This window comes from Tauraco erythrolophus, chromosome 24 (genome assembly GCF_009769465.1).
Source record: "Tauraco erythrolophus isolate bTauEry1 chromosome 24, bTauEry1.pri, whole genome shotgun sequence".
Classification (NCBI taxonomy): domain Eukaryota; kingdom Metazoa; phylum Chordata; class Aves; order Musophagiformes; family Musophagidae; genus Tauraco; species Tauraco erythrolophus.
In genome coordinates, this window is record NC_141488.1 from 784,702 (window position 1) to 801,823 (window position 17,122).

At 51.2% G+C, this 17,122-nt stretch overlaps 1 protein-coding gene across 1 annotated transcript; it reads left to right on the top strand.

Annotated features, from left to right (window-relative positions):
• The first annotated feature begins 11,365 nt into the window (after positions 1-11,365).
• Positions 11,366-17,122, top strand: PTAFR (platelet activating factor receptor). The gene is made up of 2 exons (XM_009986611.2): positions 11,366-11,516; positions 15,284-17,122. The coding sequence occupies exon 2, from the start codon at positions 15,342-15,344 to the stop codon at positions 16,401-16,403; it is 1,062 nt and encodes a 353-aa protein (XP_009984913.1). The 5' UTR covers positions 11,366-11,516; positions 15,284-15,341; the 3' UTR covers positions 16,404-17,122.

A 17,122-nucleotide genomic window follows, 5' to 3' on the forward strand; every position in this document is an offset into this window, starting at 1 on the left:
TCAATTATGGATGCAATCAATAACCGCCTCAATCATAAGGGAAGGTGAAGAAGGCACCTTACCCACTGAAATCAGGAAAATAATCTGGGACAATGCAATTGACTTCGAAAAGAAATTTCAATCCTGGTGGTATTTAGTAAATTTTACTTATGATTCCACCACAAGCACAGCCACAGCTTTTGTGCTAACCATATACAATGCTTCAGTATTCACGATACACCCCATCATTGCATTAGGACTGAATCACAACGGAACCATACTCTACCCTCTAGAGCATAGAGTGTGGGCCCGAAAAAATGGAGATAAATGGCAAACAATTGATGTCGATTCATGCATTGTGCGAGAACAACAAGGATTCATTTGCAAAAGTAACACCATCCAAGCCCAAGACATCTGTCTTGACACAGAAAAGAATGTCTGTCGTTTTGAAATCCGTCCCAATGAGAGCACAGAGACAATGCTTGTGTACATCGGCAAAGGCTGTGTGTGTCTTACAACTTTGTGTAATTCTATATCAGTTGACAATGTTGTTATAGATGTGAAAAACTATTCAAATCTTTGCGCGTGTAATTTTGTTGAGATTGTAGGATTGACTTTACCTGTTTAGCACCAGTTCTATCTTCTCAGCTGCTGCAAGCAAATCTCACCCTGATTCGAGAGCTGTCACCAGTGCCTGTTGGAATGGATCTTACCTTGGCGAAAAAGCTGCTACAACATCAGGATCTAAAGGAACTGCTGAAACAAATTCAGGACAATGGTAAAAGAACTCTAATTACCATACATCATGACACCGATGAGATACACCGTGTCCTGGAGCAAGTAAGAAGAGATGCAGAACACCGATGGTGGGATACCCCTTTTGGATGGTCACCCACTGCCACAGGAGTTCCCACCAGAATGCTTTACCCTGTTGTTGTTCTTTTAATCCTAATTATGCTGTGCCTTGTTTTATTGATAGTGATGTATGTGAGAATCTGGACAATGATGAGAAGCTTTTTAGAATCCATATCTAGTGCGCATAACACAATTGAAGTCCCACATACTATGGGCATCCCCAAAACTATTTAGGCATTGTGAAACTCGAGTGACTATAGTCATGGGGTGGATTATGTAGGAAAATAACCGAAATTGGTGAAAATTGGAGAAATACAGCTTTGCAAAATTTAGCTCAAAGGCTGCAATATTAGAGCAACTTTGAAGTGAAACACAATTGCTGCTCCCAGGACGGACACGGCCTGCTGGACACAGCTGCTGCTCCCAGGAACAATCAAGGCCTATACAACATCCTTGAAATGGGGAGCAGAGTGATATGGAGACTCCACCACATGGACTCCCAACTCCCGCGATGCTGGGGTGTTGCCTGGCCTCTGCAACGCGTACCGAGGCAGTGGGGTGGACTGAATGAAACGTTTGATTTTAAGAGGTAGAGACATTGTAGAAGGAGAGATCTCTAGGTGTCCTTCCTACTTGGAGCTGGTTTTGGATCAGTGGTCTTCGTAGACTAAAATACTTGTCCTCAATATGCAGGACAAGAAAATACATTGGTGGGAATAAGGAGTAATTTTTTTTTTCTTTTGGAAGGAGAAAAGGTACCAGATTGCTACAGAAGCACCTTTCAGTGGGGTCATGGCTTTGGTTTTCTGTGGAAGTAACTTGTCCTCTCTGCCCAGTTCCCACAGACTGTACACAGGGGTCTACCAGAGTCCGGCTCAGCTCCTTGCTGTTTTCTGGGAGTCCGGAGACTCTCCTGAAGCTCTCGGTTCCCTTCCAAGGGGGGTTGCCTTCCGCTTCATGTGCCATTTGCAAGGGTGTATCTTCTGTTCGTCAGTCGTGATGGTGAGTTCTTGGGGAAACTGTGACAGGAACCTACTCACTTGTGCATTAAAGGGGATGGTATGCAGGATGCTCATTGTAGTCTAGGATGAGAGTGGAGGATCTCCTGAGCATGTAGACAGGCCTCGGTCTAGGTTTCACCAGATGTTCACCAGATTAGCTAGATTTCACCAGGTAGAAGACCTATTCAGTAAAGGCCAGACCACGTCATGGCAGCTATACAAAGCCTGGGTGACAAGCTAGAGACGAAATCTATTCTTGATTAGACAAAACCCAATGTGTCATTTACCATTGATCTTAGCGTGGCAGACACAGGGATGTGCTCCAAGGTACTGCTGCTCAGGAGCTGTTTCTTTGTCACTCAGCCACAGGGACTGCATAAACAGAGAGTGCTGTTGGCAAAGACAGTCTGAAATGGAAAACTATCCTCCTTGTGTTGCGCTGTGCTTGCTTCCTTCGCTGATCATCATCTGCTGGCTGCTGTTGAACACCAAGTACTGAACTAGATGGCTGGGGTCCAACATCGCCGTTCTCATGCTGTTTGTGTGACTGGGCCTTCTTCCAGCCCTCCTCTTCCTCAAAGAGATGCCATCTTTGTAAGTGTATGGAAAAACCTTCTTCTTCCACCCTTGTCCTTGGGCAGTAACAACTCTTTTGCTATATGCAGTTTGTATTTCAAGAGCATAACTGTAGTTCTGGGGGATTAACTACAGCCAGCATAGTGCTGGGTAGAGGGACCCAGGTGGGAGAGATCAGGGGCTTGTGCTCTCCTCTTTTTCCTGATGAGAGTTTCTTTGCTAGTCTTTCTCTGCCCTCTTAAAACAACTGAAACTGGAGAGAAACTGCGAGAGGTTGGCCTTGATATAGGCCATTTCCCTCAGAAGCAGCTGGGCCACTGCGGTGTGTTATCTCAAGCAAGTGGGCTGTCTTGGCTTCCGTTTCTTCTTGCGAGCTGCAGTGTGAGCCAGACCTCCCCTGCTGGGGCAGCTGAGCCCTACAATTCACAAGCAGAAAAGGGGCCTTGTCCCTTGTCTTGTGTACCAGCACAGTGTGCCCGGGCTTGATGGTTTGTAGGGCTGTGCTGGCTGGGTTTGGAACCTCCTCCTCGTTTTCTAGAACTCCTGCTGGCAGCGCATCTCCTGCTGCTGGGAGCTCCCCTGCCTTCAGCTCTGGGGGTAACTCCTTTTGCTCCTTGAAAGGGAAAGGTCTCGCAGCCCTGGCTTCATGTTATGCACCAAATGGGCAGATATTTGGGAGTGCTGATCCTCTGGGCTGGCTCCTGTCTCTCCTGCTCCGATCATAGAATCATAGAATCATAGAATGGTTTGGCTTGGAAGGGATCTCAAAGATCATCTGGTTTCAACCCCCTGCCATGGGCAGGGAAACCCTTGACTACACCAGGTTGCCCAAAGCCTCATCCAACCTGGCCTTGAACGCTTCCAGGGATGGGGCAGCTACAACTTCTCTGGGCAACCTGTTCCAGCACCTCACCACCCTCTGAGTGAAAAATTTGTTCCTTATATCTAAACTAATTTACCCTCTTTCAGTTTAAAGCCATTGCCCCTTGTCCTGTCACTCCATGCCCTTGTAAAAAGCCCCTCTCCAGCTTTCCTGTAGCCCCTTTAGGCACTGGAAGGCTGCAATAAGATCACCCCGGAGCCTTCTCTTCTCCAGGATGAACAGTCCCAACTCTCTCAGCCTGTCTCCATAGCAGAGGTGCTCCAGCCCTCGGATCATTTTTGTGGCCTCCTCTGGACCCGCTCCAGTAGCTCCATGTCCTTCTTATGTTGGGGACTCCAGAGCTGAACACAGTATTCCAGGTGGGATCTCACAAGAGCTGAGTAGAGGGGCAGAATCACCTCCCTCGACCTGCTGCCCACGCTGCTTTCCCAGGGCCGCAGTGAGCACCACGCACGCTTCAGGTAGGTGTAGGACGTAGCTGAGCTGCCTGACTCGCTGTTGAGGCTTGGCAGCCTTCCTACTAGGAAGCCTCCCTGTCACACCAGCCAGAGGGCTTCAGACTCCCAGGGCAAGAATGGACACGTACTTTGGGGCAATTTGGTCTTTCCTTTGTAGCAGATCTCTGCCTCAGCCTATTCAGTGCCATTAAAATGGACTCTCCTGCATTACTGGCCTCCCTGGCCACCTGCTTCATTCATACACCCTTTCTGGGATATTCAGTCATCCTGCAGCAGCAGGAAAGTCCAGGCATAGCATTAATGTTAACATGAAGGTGCAAATTCCCCTGCTTCACAACCACGATCAGATTCTCGCTGAAGCAAACAAGGATGTAACCTGAAAATAATCGATGGGATTCATGTGTCGCCCATCTTCTCAGGTCTGGTCAAATTGCTTTCTTCTCAAATGCCAGCAGGCCCTGTCTGGCACTTCTGTAGCAGTTTTTCTGGGTGTAACGGGGTTTGCAGGAGTGCATTTTGATGACATGGAGAGCACCCGCAAAGGAAAATAACACTGGCACACATGCCAGTGCAATTGTTGCAGTTCAAATCACAGAGCTGAAATCTGTTGGGAAGGACCTCTGTAGGTCTTTAATCTGACCTTGTGGTTGAGGTGGGGCTGTGACTAATGCTAGGTGAGGTCAGCTGTGGCTTTATCTACTCGTGTGGTAAGGGTGAGACCCCTGGCTTCTCTGGGTTCCTGTCCAGGAAGCACAGTCCTTCTAGCGAAAACATTTCACCAGTGTCCATCCTGACTGTCCTGCACCCCAGTTTGTGGCTGCTGCCCCTGGTCACACCATTTGCCACTATTGAGAAGAGTTTTCTTCCGTCCTCTTTGCAATTTCCCTTCCAACAGCTGCAGGTAGTGAGCGATCAGATGGTCCCTCAGCCTCGGGGCTGTCCCAAGACTCGGGGCTATCCCAAGCCTCCCGGCTATCCCAGCCCAGCTCCCTCTGTAGGATGTGCCCCAGGGCTCAGTCCATGCTGGCAGCTCTCTGCCAGTCCCTCTCCAGTTCTCCATGTCCCTTTCCAGTTGCACACAGTTTCAAGTGCAGCATCACCAGCACAAGCAGGGGGGATATTAACTGTCCTCGCTCTGCGGGCCATGCTCCCCTTCGCACAGCCTAGTTTTCCTTATTCACAAGAGGATGCTGGCAACCTTCTCTGTCGAGAAAGGCCGTAACTTACCTGCACTATAAATTGATGCAGCTTTTCTGTTCCGTTGGGAAATGGGGCTATTTGCTGTAGCTCTGCATGCTGCAGCTGGGTGTCTGACAGGCTGAGCTGTGGGGGCTGCAGGACGTGCAAACAGCCAGTTCCTTCTGAGAGCGGTGCAGGTTGTGTGCCACCTCTGATGTGCTTTCAGCATGCTTTCATGCACTGATCAGTTTTGACTGTCTGGCCCTTCAGGGCTGTCTCAGAAACTTCACGCCTCCTTCCTTGCAGAAACCAGTGCCAGTTCTTAACAGCAAGGAAGACCCAACAATATTTCCTTGTTACACCACCCGCAGTGAACAAAGAGGGCAGACAAACACGTGAGTTCTTGTCATAACACAAGTGATTCAGGCGGATGTTATGCCCATGACCTAAGTGATGCCAGTGCCATAGTACACATCTGGGGAAATACCATGTGAAACCCCAGCAGAGCAATGCCAGAGCTGCTGCCCCGGGACTGCGGCAGCAAGGAGTGGGTCCCCCATGTGTCCACCACCCTTTCTTCCCAGGCTGAAGGAGCACAAGAAACAAGGGAGGGTTATAATGCAAGGGCAAGGAAATCAGCTGCCACAGCCTGGAATGTTTTTCTGGCTAATGTTTCCCCATATGGGAACCCACACAGCAAAGCAGTCTCATCCCGGTGCTTTGGCTGCAGCAGGTCTCCACCTCCAACGGAAGCGTTTGAACAAGGACTCACTGCTGTGCTGGCTCCCGGTCCCATATCTGGAAGGGAATGAGAAGCCCAGAGGACAGATGTGCCGAGGGTGCTGGCCTCCCTCGTCAAGCCTGGACCAGCTCTGTGAGCCTGGCCAGGCTGGGAGCTGCCGCAGGGGAGGGCTGTGCCATGGCAGCCCTGCGAGGCACTGCGTGACCTGGGAGCAGGACAAGCCCCGGCCAGCGCAGCTCCCCCACCACTGTTCCCTTACCGCCGGCTCAAGGAAGGGCACAGGAGTCCATGTGGAGTTCAAGGCGCAGCCGGGGCATGTCTGAGCCGTGCTGCAAGCGCCAAGAGGGAAGTGAGTCACTCACCTGCGAGCACGGCATCCTCCTTCCCGGCAGAGCCTCTTCCCGGGCAGGAGCACACGGGCGGCTCGGCCCTGGCAGGGACCTGGCAGGCTGGATCTGCTGCGCCGGGTGCTCTGAGGCCCCGAGGTAAGAGGCTCCTTTCGCTTCTGCTTGCTCCCTCAGGGTACTGCCCTCGCTTCGGAGCTCCGCAGGCTCCTTCTGCGTCTGGGTGTCTCAGGACATGGGCTGGCTGCACGTCCCCCTGCCTCGCTGAGCCATGGCATCTCAGACATCTCCAGGGGCTTAAGAGCCACCTTCATCCTCCTCATCCAGGTGTGCTGGGAAGACCCCTGCACCCTGTGCCCAGGAGGCAGGGATGAGGTGTGCTGTGATGATGTGAGCCAGGCTGGCACTGCCATTGCCTTTGGGGCTGTGGGCTTTGGGACTGCCCTCGTCTGGGTCCTGTCCCACTCCTGGGTGGCAAGAACAACTCCAGCTTTTCTTGGATGCCATCGACCGTCTTCCTGTAAGGAAAAGGAGGCAATGCTCAGAGCCTCCCAAGGAGCTCAGGTTCCTCACCCCACTGCCAGGCTGAAGCAGGGGGACAGGGCAGAGCCTGCCCAGAGTGGAGGATTAGGCAGCTGCTGCCGGGAGGTGACTCCCTGCAGCCTGGAGCAGCGGGAACACAGTGAGCCAGGCTGTGGGCAGCTCAGCAAAGGCATGGCTTTCCTCTCCAGCAGAGCTAGGACAGCCTGGGGCTGTGGCACACAGATCCTGACAGAGCTCACTCCTCTGCCTGGTGCTGCAGGGCTGGACTTGGGCTCCACCTGCCAAAACTAGCTGGAGACAGCCCTGCTCCCTGCTTCTCCCCCTGCCAGCAAGGCAGCCCAGGTCCCAACAGCGACATTTCCTGCCAGGCTGGGTTCTCCCAGAGGGACCACAGCGAGCGGCAGACGCTGTGCTCTGCCTTTGCAGCTGTCAAGTGGCCACCAGCCGCTGCTCAGCCCCACGAGGGGCTCTCGGCCACTGGGGTGGATATATTTCCCAGCTGAGCAACCCAAGCTCCGGGGCACATTCCTGCAGAGTTGGTAATAAGGTGGGGACATGTTGTCCTGGCCTCTGAAATGCTTGCAGGGGAAAGCTACAGAGTTTATTTAATATTTCTTTCCTGCAACAAGCAAAAGGAAATTGCGCAGAGGGTGTGAGATGAGTAGTGGAAACTCACCGACGGTAATGCTTAGCGTCAGATCATCAGCCGCTCTGGCTCGAAAGGAACTTCATGTCCTTTCCAAAACCTGTCCTGGCACTCAAGAACTCATCCTGGTGACGGGGAGCGGCAGGGATCATGCTCACCCAGGTGCTGCTCCTGCACGCTGTGTGCACCGCACAGCTCTCAGGCTGCTGCCGTGGCTGGCGCTTTCACAAGCTCCGTGTTGGTGTTTCATCTCATCCTCGTCCACAGCTCCTGTCGCTGAGCAGGGCAGCTGACAGTGCACGCAGAGCCTGTCGGCTAAAACGCTGCTCCTCTGTTTGCACTCCATGGAAAGCTCTTATCCACTAGTACGGTGTGGTTTTGCTCTTGGAAAGACATCGCTGGATATTTGCTTATAATATTAAATTTTCAAAAACAGAAGAGTTTCCAATACCTGCAAAATTTCTATGTGGTCATCCGAAGTGAGTATGTTGCTAACAGGCTCCATCTCAGAGGAAACGACCCCAGGGAAAGGTGCCAGAGGCAGACAGTGTGTACGAGCAGGCAGTGTGCATCTTTCACGGCAGCGTGCGCTTGCCATGAGAGTGCTGACACGGTGCCAGAACCAAAGGCAACAGCCCGCTGCCACCTCGCATGAAGTTATCCCCAGAAAGCAGCCTGGAGCTGCTCCAGGATCCAGAGTCCCAATATAACAACCTAAAGTGTCGTTACTGCTACTTAACAGCATCATACGGGAATCAGTTACAGTAAAAGAAGCTTATTTATTTTTTTGTTAGATTGCAAGTTTGCTTGATAAAAGCGAAGGCGTGTTCAAGATTCTTTTTTTGACTTGGCCTTGCGCGGCATTCAGAGCTGTCAGACTTTTGTGCATCCCCCAGACTGGACGAGTGGTGCATGACCCTGAGGGCAGTCAAAGACCGCCAGGAGCGCGCAACAAGCCAGCCCACCGCAAACAAAACACATCTTAATGCCGGCTTCAAAGCCACGTGCTCGGAAACAGGCAGCAGTGCCGGGAGCGCCGGGGAGCAGAGTCCCCACGGATGAGAGGCGAGATGGCGTGCTGGCTGCCGGCGCTCTGCGGGGGTAACGGGACCTATCGGTGCAAAACAGACACGATGCAGTTCAGGAGGGAGAGGGGGGACCATTCTCACCCCTTCTCTGTTGCCTCAGTGCTGGGAGCGCTGAGTGTGGGTCCCCTTCTGCTTTTCATGCTTCAGACGCAACAGCTGAAAACGGAGGTGATGAAGAAGGGAACTCCCCAACTAATGAAGAGGTGGACAAGTGCAAGCCCAGCAAGAGGCCAGTCTGCATGACCAAGCGGTTCTTCTGGGCATTTCTGTAAATCTCAACAGCCTGAGGCCCAACCTCAGCATTTGAGGCAAAGCTGGAAAATGAGTAAAGCTGGAGAGCAGCGAGGAGGCACTGGGCAGCATGGACATGGTCAGATCCCAGCACAGGGCAGTCAGAGGCGTCCTGACTGCGGTGGGAGTGCTTAAATCAGAAAGCAAAGCTTGTGTCACTGCTAGAGCTTCCACCCATCAGGTCTCTTTGTGTCTTCAACCTCTGAACTTGGCATGTTTTTGTTGTTTGATTCTGTGGATTTTATGAAAGATCTTTCTCGCTGAACTTTGGCGACATGTGCAGAGCAGAGGAAGGATGAAGACTTCTGACAAGAAGTTCTCCCCAGCCCAAAACCTCCTGGGCTTTCATTTCCTCTAAGAAGTTGGCTGCAGTCGGACAGCAAGCTTTGTTTGGCCGTTGCTACAGCCTTTGCGAGCACTCCGCTTCCCTCTGTGACCACACATCCTCGCTGGCTGCTCGTCCTCAAGGCACAGCCTGGCTGCCAGCCAACCTCATTAGCGTGCTTTTATTTTGGTTTTAATTTGGGCTCCTAGAAGCCATCTTGTGGGCATAACTGGGGCTCTGCCCAGTCCATGAAGGGTCAGGTTCCTTGGTCCATCTTTACAGCAGCTGGTGAGGAAGGGGGAAGCAGAGAGGACAGTGGGTGGTGGCAAAGGGAAGGAGACTGCTGCAGCCTCCATCCCAGCAGAGATGTGTCATCGCTGCAAGAGCCTCATCCCACCCTTCGGCTCACCCCGATGTGGCCCAGCAGAGGCAGAGGCTGGCTGTGCCTGGTGCCCCGCTCTGCATGGCCACCCCCCGGGCAGCCCGCTGGGGCAGGGCAGGGCGGCACAGGGGCTCCCACCCCGCACAGTGCTGGTGCTTGGGGGGTCCCTCATGCCGGAGGAGTTTGGGTCCCGCTCAGCTCAGATGGCTCCAAGTCCCTCGAACACCCATGCTGTTGCTGTGGGTGATAAGAATGATCCCACAGCAGCTCAGGGATTGCTGGATCAACCAGCTGCGGTGCCAGTAGTGGCATCCATGCACCTCTGGGTGTTTCGGAGCTGCCCCTGAGCAGGACCCAGAGCAACAGGACATCCTGGCTGGCACAGCAGTCTGCTGAACACATGCACAGCGTTCTGCCAGGCTGGAGCTCAACTGAGGCTCCTGGTGGCTTTAGGCACCTGGCTGCACAGTCTGCCTCTGCTCACCCCGGGACACCATGCTGAAACGCACACCAGGTGCTTCCCTCTATAATGGCCCTGGGAACGGCCATCTGCACCCTCTGGAGAGGAGCCAGAGAAGAGCTGACCCAGGCAAAGAGGCCCAGACCAGTGCTGAGGCTTTGCCTGCCCCTGGCTGGGGATGTCCAGGCACTGGCACAGACAGATGGTGGGTTCTGGCACCGCACCAACTGTCCCAACGCTGCACAGCCCATCACCTTGAGATGCCTGAGGCCAAGCAGGTCAAAAGTGAGCATCTGGGCAGAGCAGTTTTGCTGCCGTCCACCTTGCCCCCTCTGTCAGTGCCTTATCCACCCGGCTGATGAGGAGGTTGCTGTGTGCCAGCAGGGAGCCAGGGCTTACAAGCCCAACAGCAAAACCATGACTTGAAGGTGTCCCAGGGTCTATGCCAGCTCCTGGCTCTCAGAGAAGTCTGGCTGGTGCCCTCAGCTGCTGTGGCCCCTGGCACAAAGCCCTCAGCCTGTCCCTGGTGGCTCTCAGAAGACATGACACCACACTGGAGATTCTGGTACCTCTTACAGCAGGGACATGGCCAGGGCCTGCCATGGACTGTTTGCCACAGATGGCATTTCATGAGAAGAGCCAGGAGAGCCAGCTTCCCCAGCAGAGTGCCAATCTGGACCAGCCTCTTCTGCTCCCATTTGGGCAAGTGTTGTTCCTCAGCAGCCTTGTTGCAGGCTCAGGCAGCTCTTTGTGCTGGTGATGGACTTTGTGGCTCCGTTCCTATGTTTGATACTGCACCCAGGTACTAGACTCAGTGTTTCAGTTTCTGCAGGTGTCTGCAGGTGTGAGCTTTGTGCAGGACATGCTGCAGATGCTCCAAGCTCACACCTGCACTGTGTGCAGGTGTAAGAGCAGGGTCTGCATGGAGGGCAGGTTACCATCAGCATAGGAGATACAACTTGGGTTTTACAGCTTAGCTTGGACCATGTGTGCAGCTTTGCTCGTCACTGGTGTCTCCCTGGGCACCCCACCAGTTTGCATCACTGTGATGAGTGGTCTTCAGGCTCCCACAAATAATGGTGGTCATGATGTGAAAGCGGATGGGCCAGGTGAAGACCTGCCATGCTGCGGTGTCTCAATTTCCACCGAAGGTCCTTGAGATAAAAGGAGACTTGAGATGGCTGGATTCCTGGGTCTGTTTAGCCCCAACACAAGTATGAAGGAGACTCTGCTAGGGTATGAGTCTGTCCATGGGATATGTGAGTTTCCCGGCAATTTCTTTCTTCAAAGTTACTAAATGAAAGCTCTTCTGGCTTCTGTCATTCATCTGTTTGGAAGAAGGATGCTCAAATCCTGCCTAATCCCAGATCTAAAGGACATGGAGTGGATTCCTATTCAGCCTTTAGAGGAAAAACCAACTTTGCCCTTTTTCAGGATCATCAGAAGCAGAGATACTTTGAGGAAACAGTTTTACGGACTTTGCAGATCTTTTCTGTCGTTAATTGCCTTTCCTCTACAGCTTATTTTATTTCTCATTTCCTTTGAGCTGATGTCACACGTTTCCTCTTCTCTAGTGACTCTGCAGTCATGCTGAAGTTGCACCCATTCTGGTGTCGTTTTTGAGAGCTGCCTGCTTAGGGACCTTCAAGCCCCAGCTCAGAGAAAATAACACCTGGAAGAAGACCAAGTATCCTCAGTGAAACACCCATCACTGCTCTACTAAAGCCGAAGACGGACATACCGTGCTGAATCCTTTTGATTGTGGTAAGCAGAAAATCTACTTTCTTAGTACTATTCCTCTTGGAATATGCTTTTGCTGACGGCATAGCTTGCATTAGCATGGTCTTTGCAGCTTGCAGCCATGAGCCAGTAAATCCTCTTCGGGAGCGCACGGCCCATGGGAGAGAGTGTAGGCTGAGATCAGCGCCCACAGTTGCCCCAGCCATGCTGCGCAGCCGGGTACTTCCACCTCCAGCTTTGCATACAATGGAGTGATGATATGAACCACTGGGGATTACTGGCTCATGTACTCGTGCACAAGGTAGAGGATTGGGCTGGAGTTGCCAGCGATTTTGGCAATGCAGCGCAGCCCGCTCAGCAGAGAACGGGACCCTCACCCACCAGCCCACACCCTGGCCACGGCACCTGTTCTCCCTTCTGCTGGCACAGAGAATATTTATGTGTTTTATACAAAGGGGAACCACTTCAACAGGAGAGGCTGAGTGAGATCTCTCACAGGGTACCCCAGTGTCTAGGGCTTAGGACATCTCACAAGTATACAGGAGATGTGAGCCTGAGTTCCTCAGGCTGAAGGGGGAAGTGGCTATTGAGTAAATTCCGTAGGCAATGGTGCCATGCTCTCTTCTAGCTGTTTTTTGTATAATATCTGGCTTGACAAGTGAGAAAGGAAAAACAACTCTCTTGTGATTCCACGAAGGACCTTGGCGTTGGCACTGTACAGCCTGCTAACGCAAAGACAGATGAGCTCTACAAAGTGCTGCTGTGGCCAGGGGACAGCACTGCCATCTCCCACAGCCCACCTTTGCCAGAGCCTTCCAGCAGACTTAGTGATGTAGAGCACGTCCTTGCATTCATCTCTCCAGGTCAGAGCACAGCCCCTTAGCTCAAACCTGTCTTCTGGGCAGGGCTTTGCAGTGGAGAAGGATGTGCAGGTTCACTCTCCTTTCCACCCCAGCTGCTAAATCTGGCAGCCGATGGGCAGGCCTGGAGACCCCACCAGGAAAGTTCACCAGAGCTCCTGGGCAAAGCTGGGAGGCTGCCTTGCCTGTGTACAGCATCAGAAATGGAGAGGTAGATGGACAGTGCCCCACAGCACAGTCTAGAGGGACTTCGTGAGCAACAGTCGTGCCGAGGTATCGGAGGTGGGCCTCACATCATCTTTTTTTTTTCCCACTCTTGGTCTATTCAAGTCTGGTGCTACAGTGATAGAGCGCCTTTCATTGCAAAGATCCCAGCTCCAAGCACCAGAACTACTTGTTGAAGTTGGCAGATGGTCAGCACAGTGGGTTTACGATGCAGATTTGAAAAAACCCTAAGCTCTCTAATGATCTTAGGTAATTAGGATGACCTTTTTTTTCTTATTCTAACATCAGAGTAGTTATCAAACACAAAGCTCTCCACTAGTTTCTCCTGCCCCTGCACAGCCTCACCCCTTCCCTAAATGTCTGCATCTGCTAGGTGCCCTCCTGAGCTGAGATGCAAACCCTTCCAACTGGCGTATGTCCTTACCAGAGATGGTCCCTCAGTGGTGGCAGAGCTGGGCTTTTACACGGACATTGTTTTAAGGCCATGTTGTGACAGTTACCACTTTTCCTACATAGATGAGGGTGTGGAAACAGATCCATGAAACAACCAGTAAGACTTGCCTTGGGTCCTGCATGAACCAAAGGCAGAACAGGGAACAGAGTGTGGGCACCTGCCTGCTCTGGGACACCTCTGCAGGGCAGCAGGGAGTGACACGTTACTTCTCAGGGATGTGCCAGACCTCCGTAGCCAGACCCTGAGGCATCACAGCTCAGACCATCCTCACCTCCTGGCTACCAGCAGCTACTACTCTTTAGAGTCCACAGGTTCTCAGCAGGGTGGCAGAGATCAAGGTGAAAGAGGACAGTAACATGTGTCACCTGGCCAACTACTAGTACTGTCACAGCTACTCATTAATTCACATGGAACAGGACTGAAAGATTGAGTTTAAAGACACTCAGACCCCAGAGCTGCCCAGCATGCACCAGCCTGTGAAGGTCCAAGGACAAGCTGTGGCTATCTGTAGTTGTCCTTAGGGGACCTGTAAGGTGTGAGGAGGGACAGGCTTGGGAAGATGACTATTGCCTTCCTATCCTACCTGGAAAGAAGTACCAAGGTGTTTGTAGAGTTTTTTGAAGAAAGAGAGAGCTTTCTTGAGCTAGAGCTGACTTCCCCATTTGCAGAGGAATCTTGCAAAAGTGCAAATGTGTACTGAGGAACCAACAGCACATGGGCACAAAGAGAGATTCAGCCAGAGAGGGTGAGATGGGGATTCATGTCAGTATCTGCTGCTGAGGAAGATCCAGCAAGTTTTGAGGCAGGAGGGTGCCTTCTCAGGAGGCAACAGTCTTTGGTGGAGAAGGCTTGTTGTCCACGGGGCTGGTGGAGCTGAGGCAAGCAATTTACAGTGTGCAGCACCCGGCATTTCCATCGTAACACACAAGAAGTTTAGGCTTCGTGACTGGTGGTACAGTTTACTCATGCTCAAGGAAAACCACTGCGTTCTGCAAATTAGGTTAAACATCCAGCAAGTTTCCCATCAGTGAGCAACCTCGTGCGCTTGCCGGGGGCTGTCAAACCGCTTTACGTGCTTTAGTCGGTTACCTCCCCGTGAAGGAAGAGGGAGAGAAAAACAAGCAGATCTGCAGAACTGTGTCATGGAGAGGTGAGTGCTGGCCCAGTGTCAGAGATGAGCTGGTGCTCGAGCCAAGAACAGGCGTGTATGTCCTCTGGATGGCAAAGGCAGCAGGTTAAACTACAGAGGGGATTGGACCCAACCCATGTAAATCTGAGACAAGAACATATACAGTATCGATGACACAGGAATTTGATATGTCCTGTAGGCAAGACTTGAAGAAATACTAGCTGAGATGGGGACTGGTAATATTAAAAACCTGAAGGTGTCTCTTTAGGGACAGTGTCTGTCAGCAGCCTCACCAGCAGCACAGGAAAGCACAGAACTGCTGCTGCTGACACTTGCATTTGATGGAGAAATGGCAGGGGGAAAAAAAAACAGCAAAGGGAGCCAGGTTGGTTTGATGACAACTTGAAATCAAAATGATGGCACAATAGACAACAGCCAGGATTTTAAGAGAGAGAAACTGTAGTTAAAATCAACAATGTACCCCAAAACATCACTCTTTAGGGCTAGTGACTCATCTTTTACATCATTCACTGACTAAAAAAAATTGAGAGCTCTGGTAGCCTGTGAAGTGAACGTGGGATCCTACGGTGCCTGCAACTGAGAAAACAAAGACATTCTTTACAAGTGTAAGAAGGAACATCTCAGAAAACAGCAAGTAAAGGGTGACTCTGGAATGGCACTAGTGAGACATTTTTAGCAGATATTGTTTCATTTCTGGAATTTCTGGGTAAAAATAAATCTAGGTGAGTTAGCATTAGGAACCACAGGGGAAAAAAAAAGAGACCCAGAAAACCTGTTTGCTTATAGTAAAGGATTAAGAAACTTCAGACGAAGCAGAGTAACAGATGATTTTATCTCAGAACCCTCAGGCAGGAAAGTCTTTTGAGATTAGAGATTAGTGATCTGAGATGGCACTGCAGCACACAACGCTGGATGAAGGCACACAGGCTAGCACGGTGTGGAAACGGTGTCAAGGAACCAAGGGGACAGGGCAGGTGTCAGTGGCTAGAGCAGAGGCGTGAAGCGGAGCTCCTGTGGTCACAGACAGCTGAAAATGAAAGGTGGCTTTTGGCTTAGCAATGGCACCACACTGATCAGCTCGTTTTATGCTTTATATTTTTAGGTAAGAAGAAAAGCTGCGGCAGGAAATTCTGTTTCAGACACGCTCGCTCCGCACTACGATGTCTGGAAAGGGTAAAGGTGGTGATGAAGTTAGTGCTGATTTCTACATTTCATGCCACATAGACTCTGAGTTTCGCTACAACCTCTTCACTGTTTTCTACAGCATCGTTTTCATTCTGGGCTCTGTTGCCAACTGCTATGTGCTCTGGATTTTCAGCCGTATTTACCCCACCAAGAAACTCAGTGATATCAAGATTTTCATGGTGAACCTGACAGTAGCTGACCTGCTCTTCCTGTTTATGATGCCAACGTGGATTATTTACTATCACCGCCATGGAGACTGGACCATGCCTGAGTTCCTCTGTAGTGTGGCTGGCTGTTCATTTTTTGTTAACACCTACGCTTCTGTTGCCTTTCTGATGGCCATCACATACAACCGTTACCAAGCCGTGACTAATCCCATTAAAGCTGCTCAGCTTACCACCCAGAGAAGGGGTATCTACGTATCGGCAGCTATCTGGATCGTAATAGCGGGCAGCTCTTTATATTACCTCTTTGATGATAATACTAATCAGGTGGAGATCAACTCGAAGAATTTCACACGGTGTTTTGAGAACTATGACTCTTCTAGCAGTGTTACAGCTGTTCTTGCTATTCATGTAATCATCTGCATCCTCTTCTACATAACTTTCCTTTTTATGCTAGGCTGGAACATTATCATTATCAGGACCCTGTTCTCCAAATCAGCACAGCCACGGAAGAGTGCTCAGGTCAAGCAAAGGGCGCTCTGGATGGTTTGCACGGTGCTGGCTGTGTTCATCGTAAGCTTTGTACCTCACCACATCGTGCACCTGCCCTGGACCCTGACTGTTCTGAAGCAGTGGAAGAAGGAAAACTGTCACTTGCACCAACAACTCAACGATGCTCACCAGGTGACTTTGTGTCTCATGAGTATGAACTGCATGTTGGACCCAATCATCTACTGCTTCCTCACCAAGAAGTTCCAGAAGCATCTTTCAGAAAACCTGAAAAGCATGAAAGGGAGCCGCAAGTGCTCCAGGCAAACTACGGACACAGTGATTGAGGGCACCATTCACCAAGATGATGCCATCAGGATCTAGGACAGCTCTGTTCTGATTGCAGACTGAGATGCGTGAATTAGTCACTCATGTTTGCTCAAGAAGAGGCACTGAGGAACACAACAGAAGACCAGGGTATTACATTTCCATTTTCCCATAAGAAAGAAGAATGGATGCTCACTTCTTCTATCACATGCAACTGGCAGAACTGAAACCTAATATAACCTGGCAGAAAAGGACCTTCTGTCTGGGCTGATGTTCTCATGGGCACTGAGAACAGCTCAGACGATCTGCTTTTAACGAAAGAAACGTGGCACTGGGTCTCTGCAGTGAGCAGCTAGAAGCTAGGTGTACTGAAGTTAAGCCTTGTGTCAGCCCAGATAGCACCATCCCTGGTCCTTTGCCTGCCTAGCTCCCATGAAGAATCTAGTATCAGAGCTGTAAGAGACTTCTAAAAGACGTGGAAGAACAGACTGAGTTGACACCATCATCAAATGACTTTTCCAAGAAGCTTGCATGGTTCCATGAAGAGAGTGCAAGCTGAAGAAGCTCTTGAGTGGCTAGAAGGGACGTAGTCCAAGGAGTTCCTCAAATGCCATCAAAGAAGAGATCTGCACCTCTGATCCCTTCTTACTTGCTCGCATAGTCTGCTGCGGTCCACGCTTGACAGATGTCTGGGAGTAGCTGTTATGGACTTTCGCCTTTGCTCCCAGCTCTGGAATCAGTCAACTGGACTAGTAGGCAAGAAAAGGAGGAGAAAT

Bases quoted from the DNA above. Each gene is read 5' to 3' on its own strand.
- PTAFR (XM_009986611.2), top strand. From the start codon at position 15,342: ATGTCTGGAAAGGGTAAAGGTGGTGATGAAGTTAGTGCTGATTTCTAC.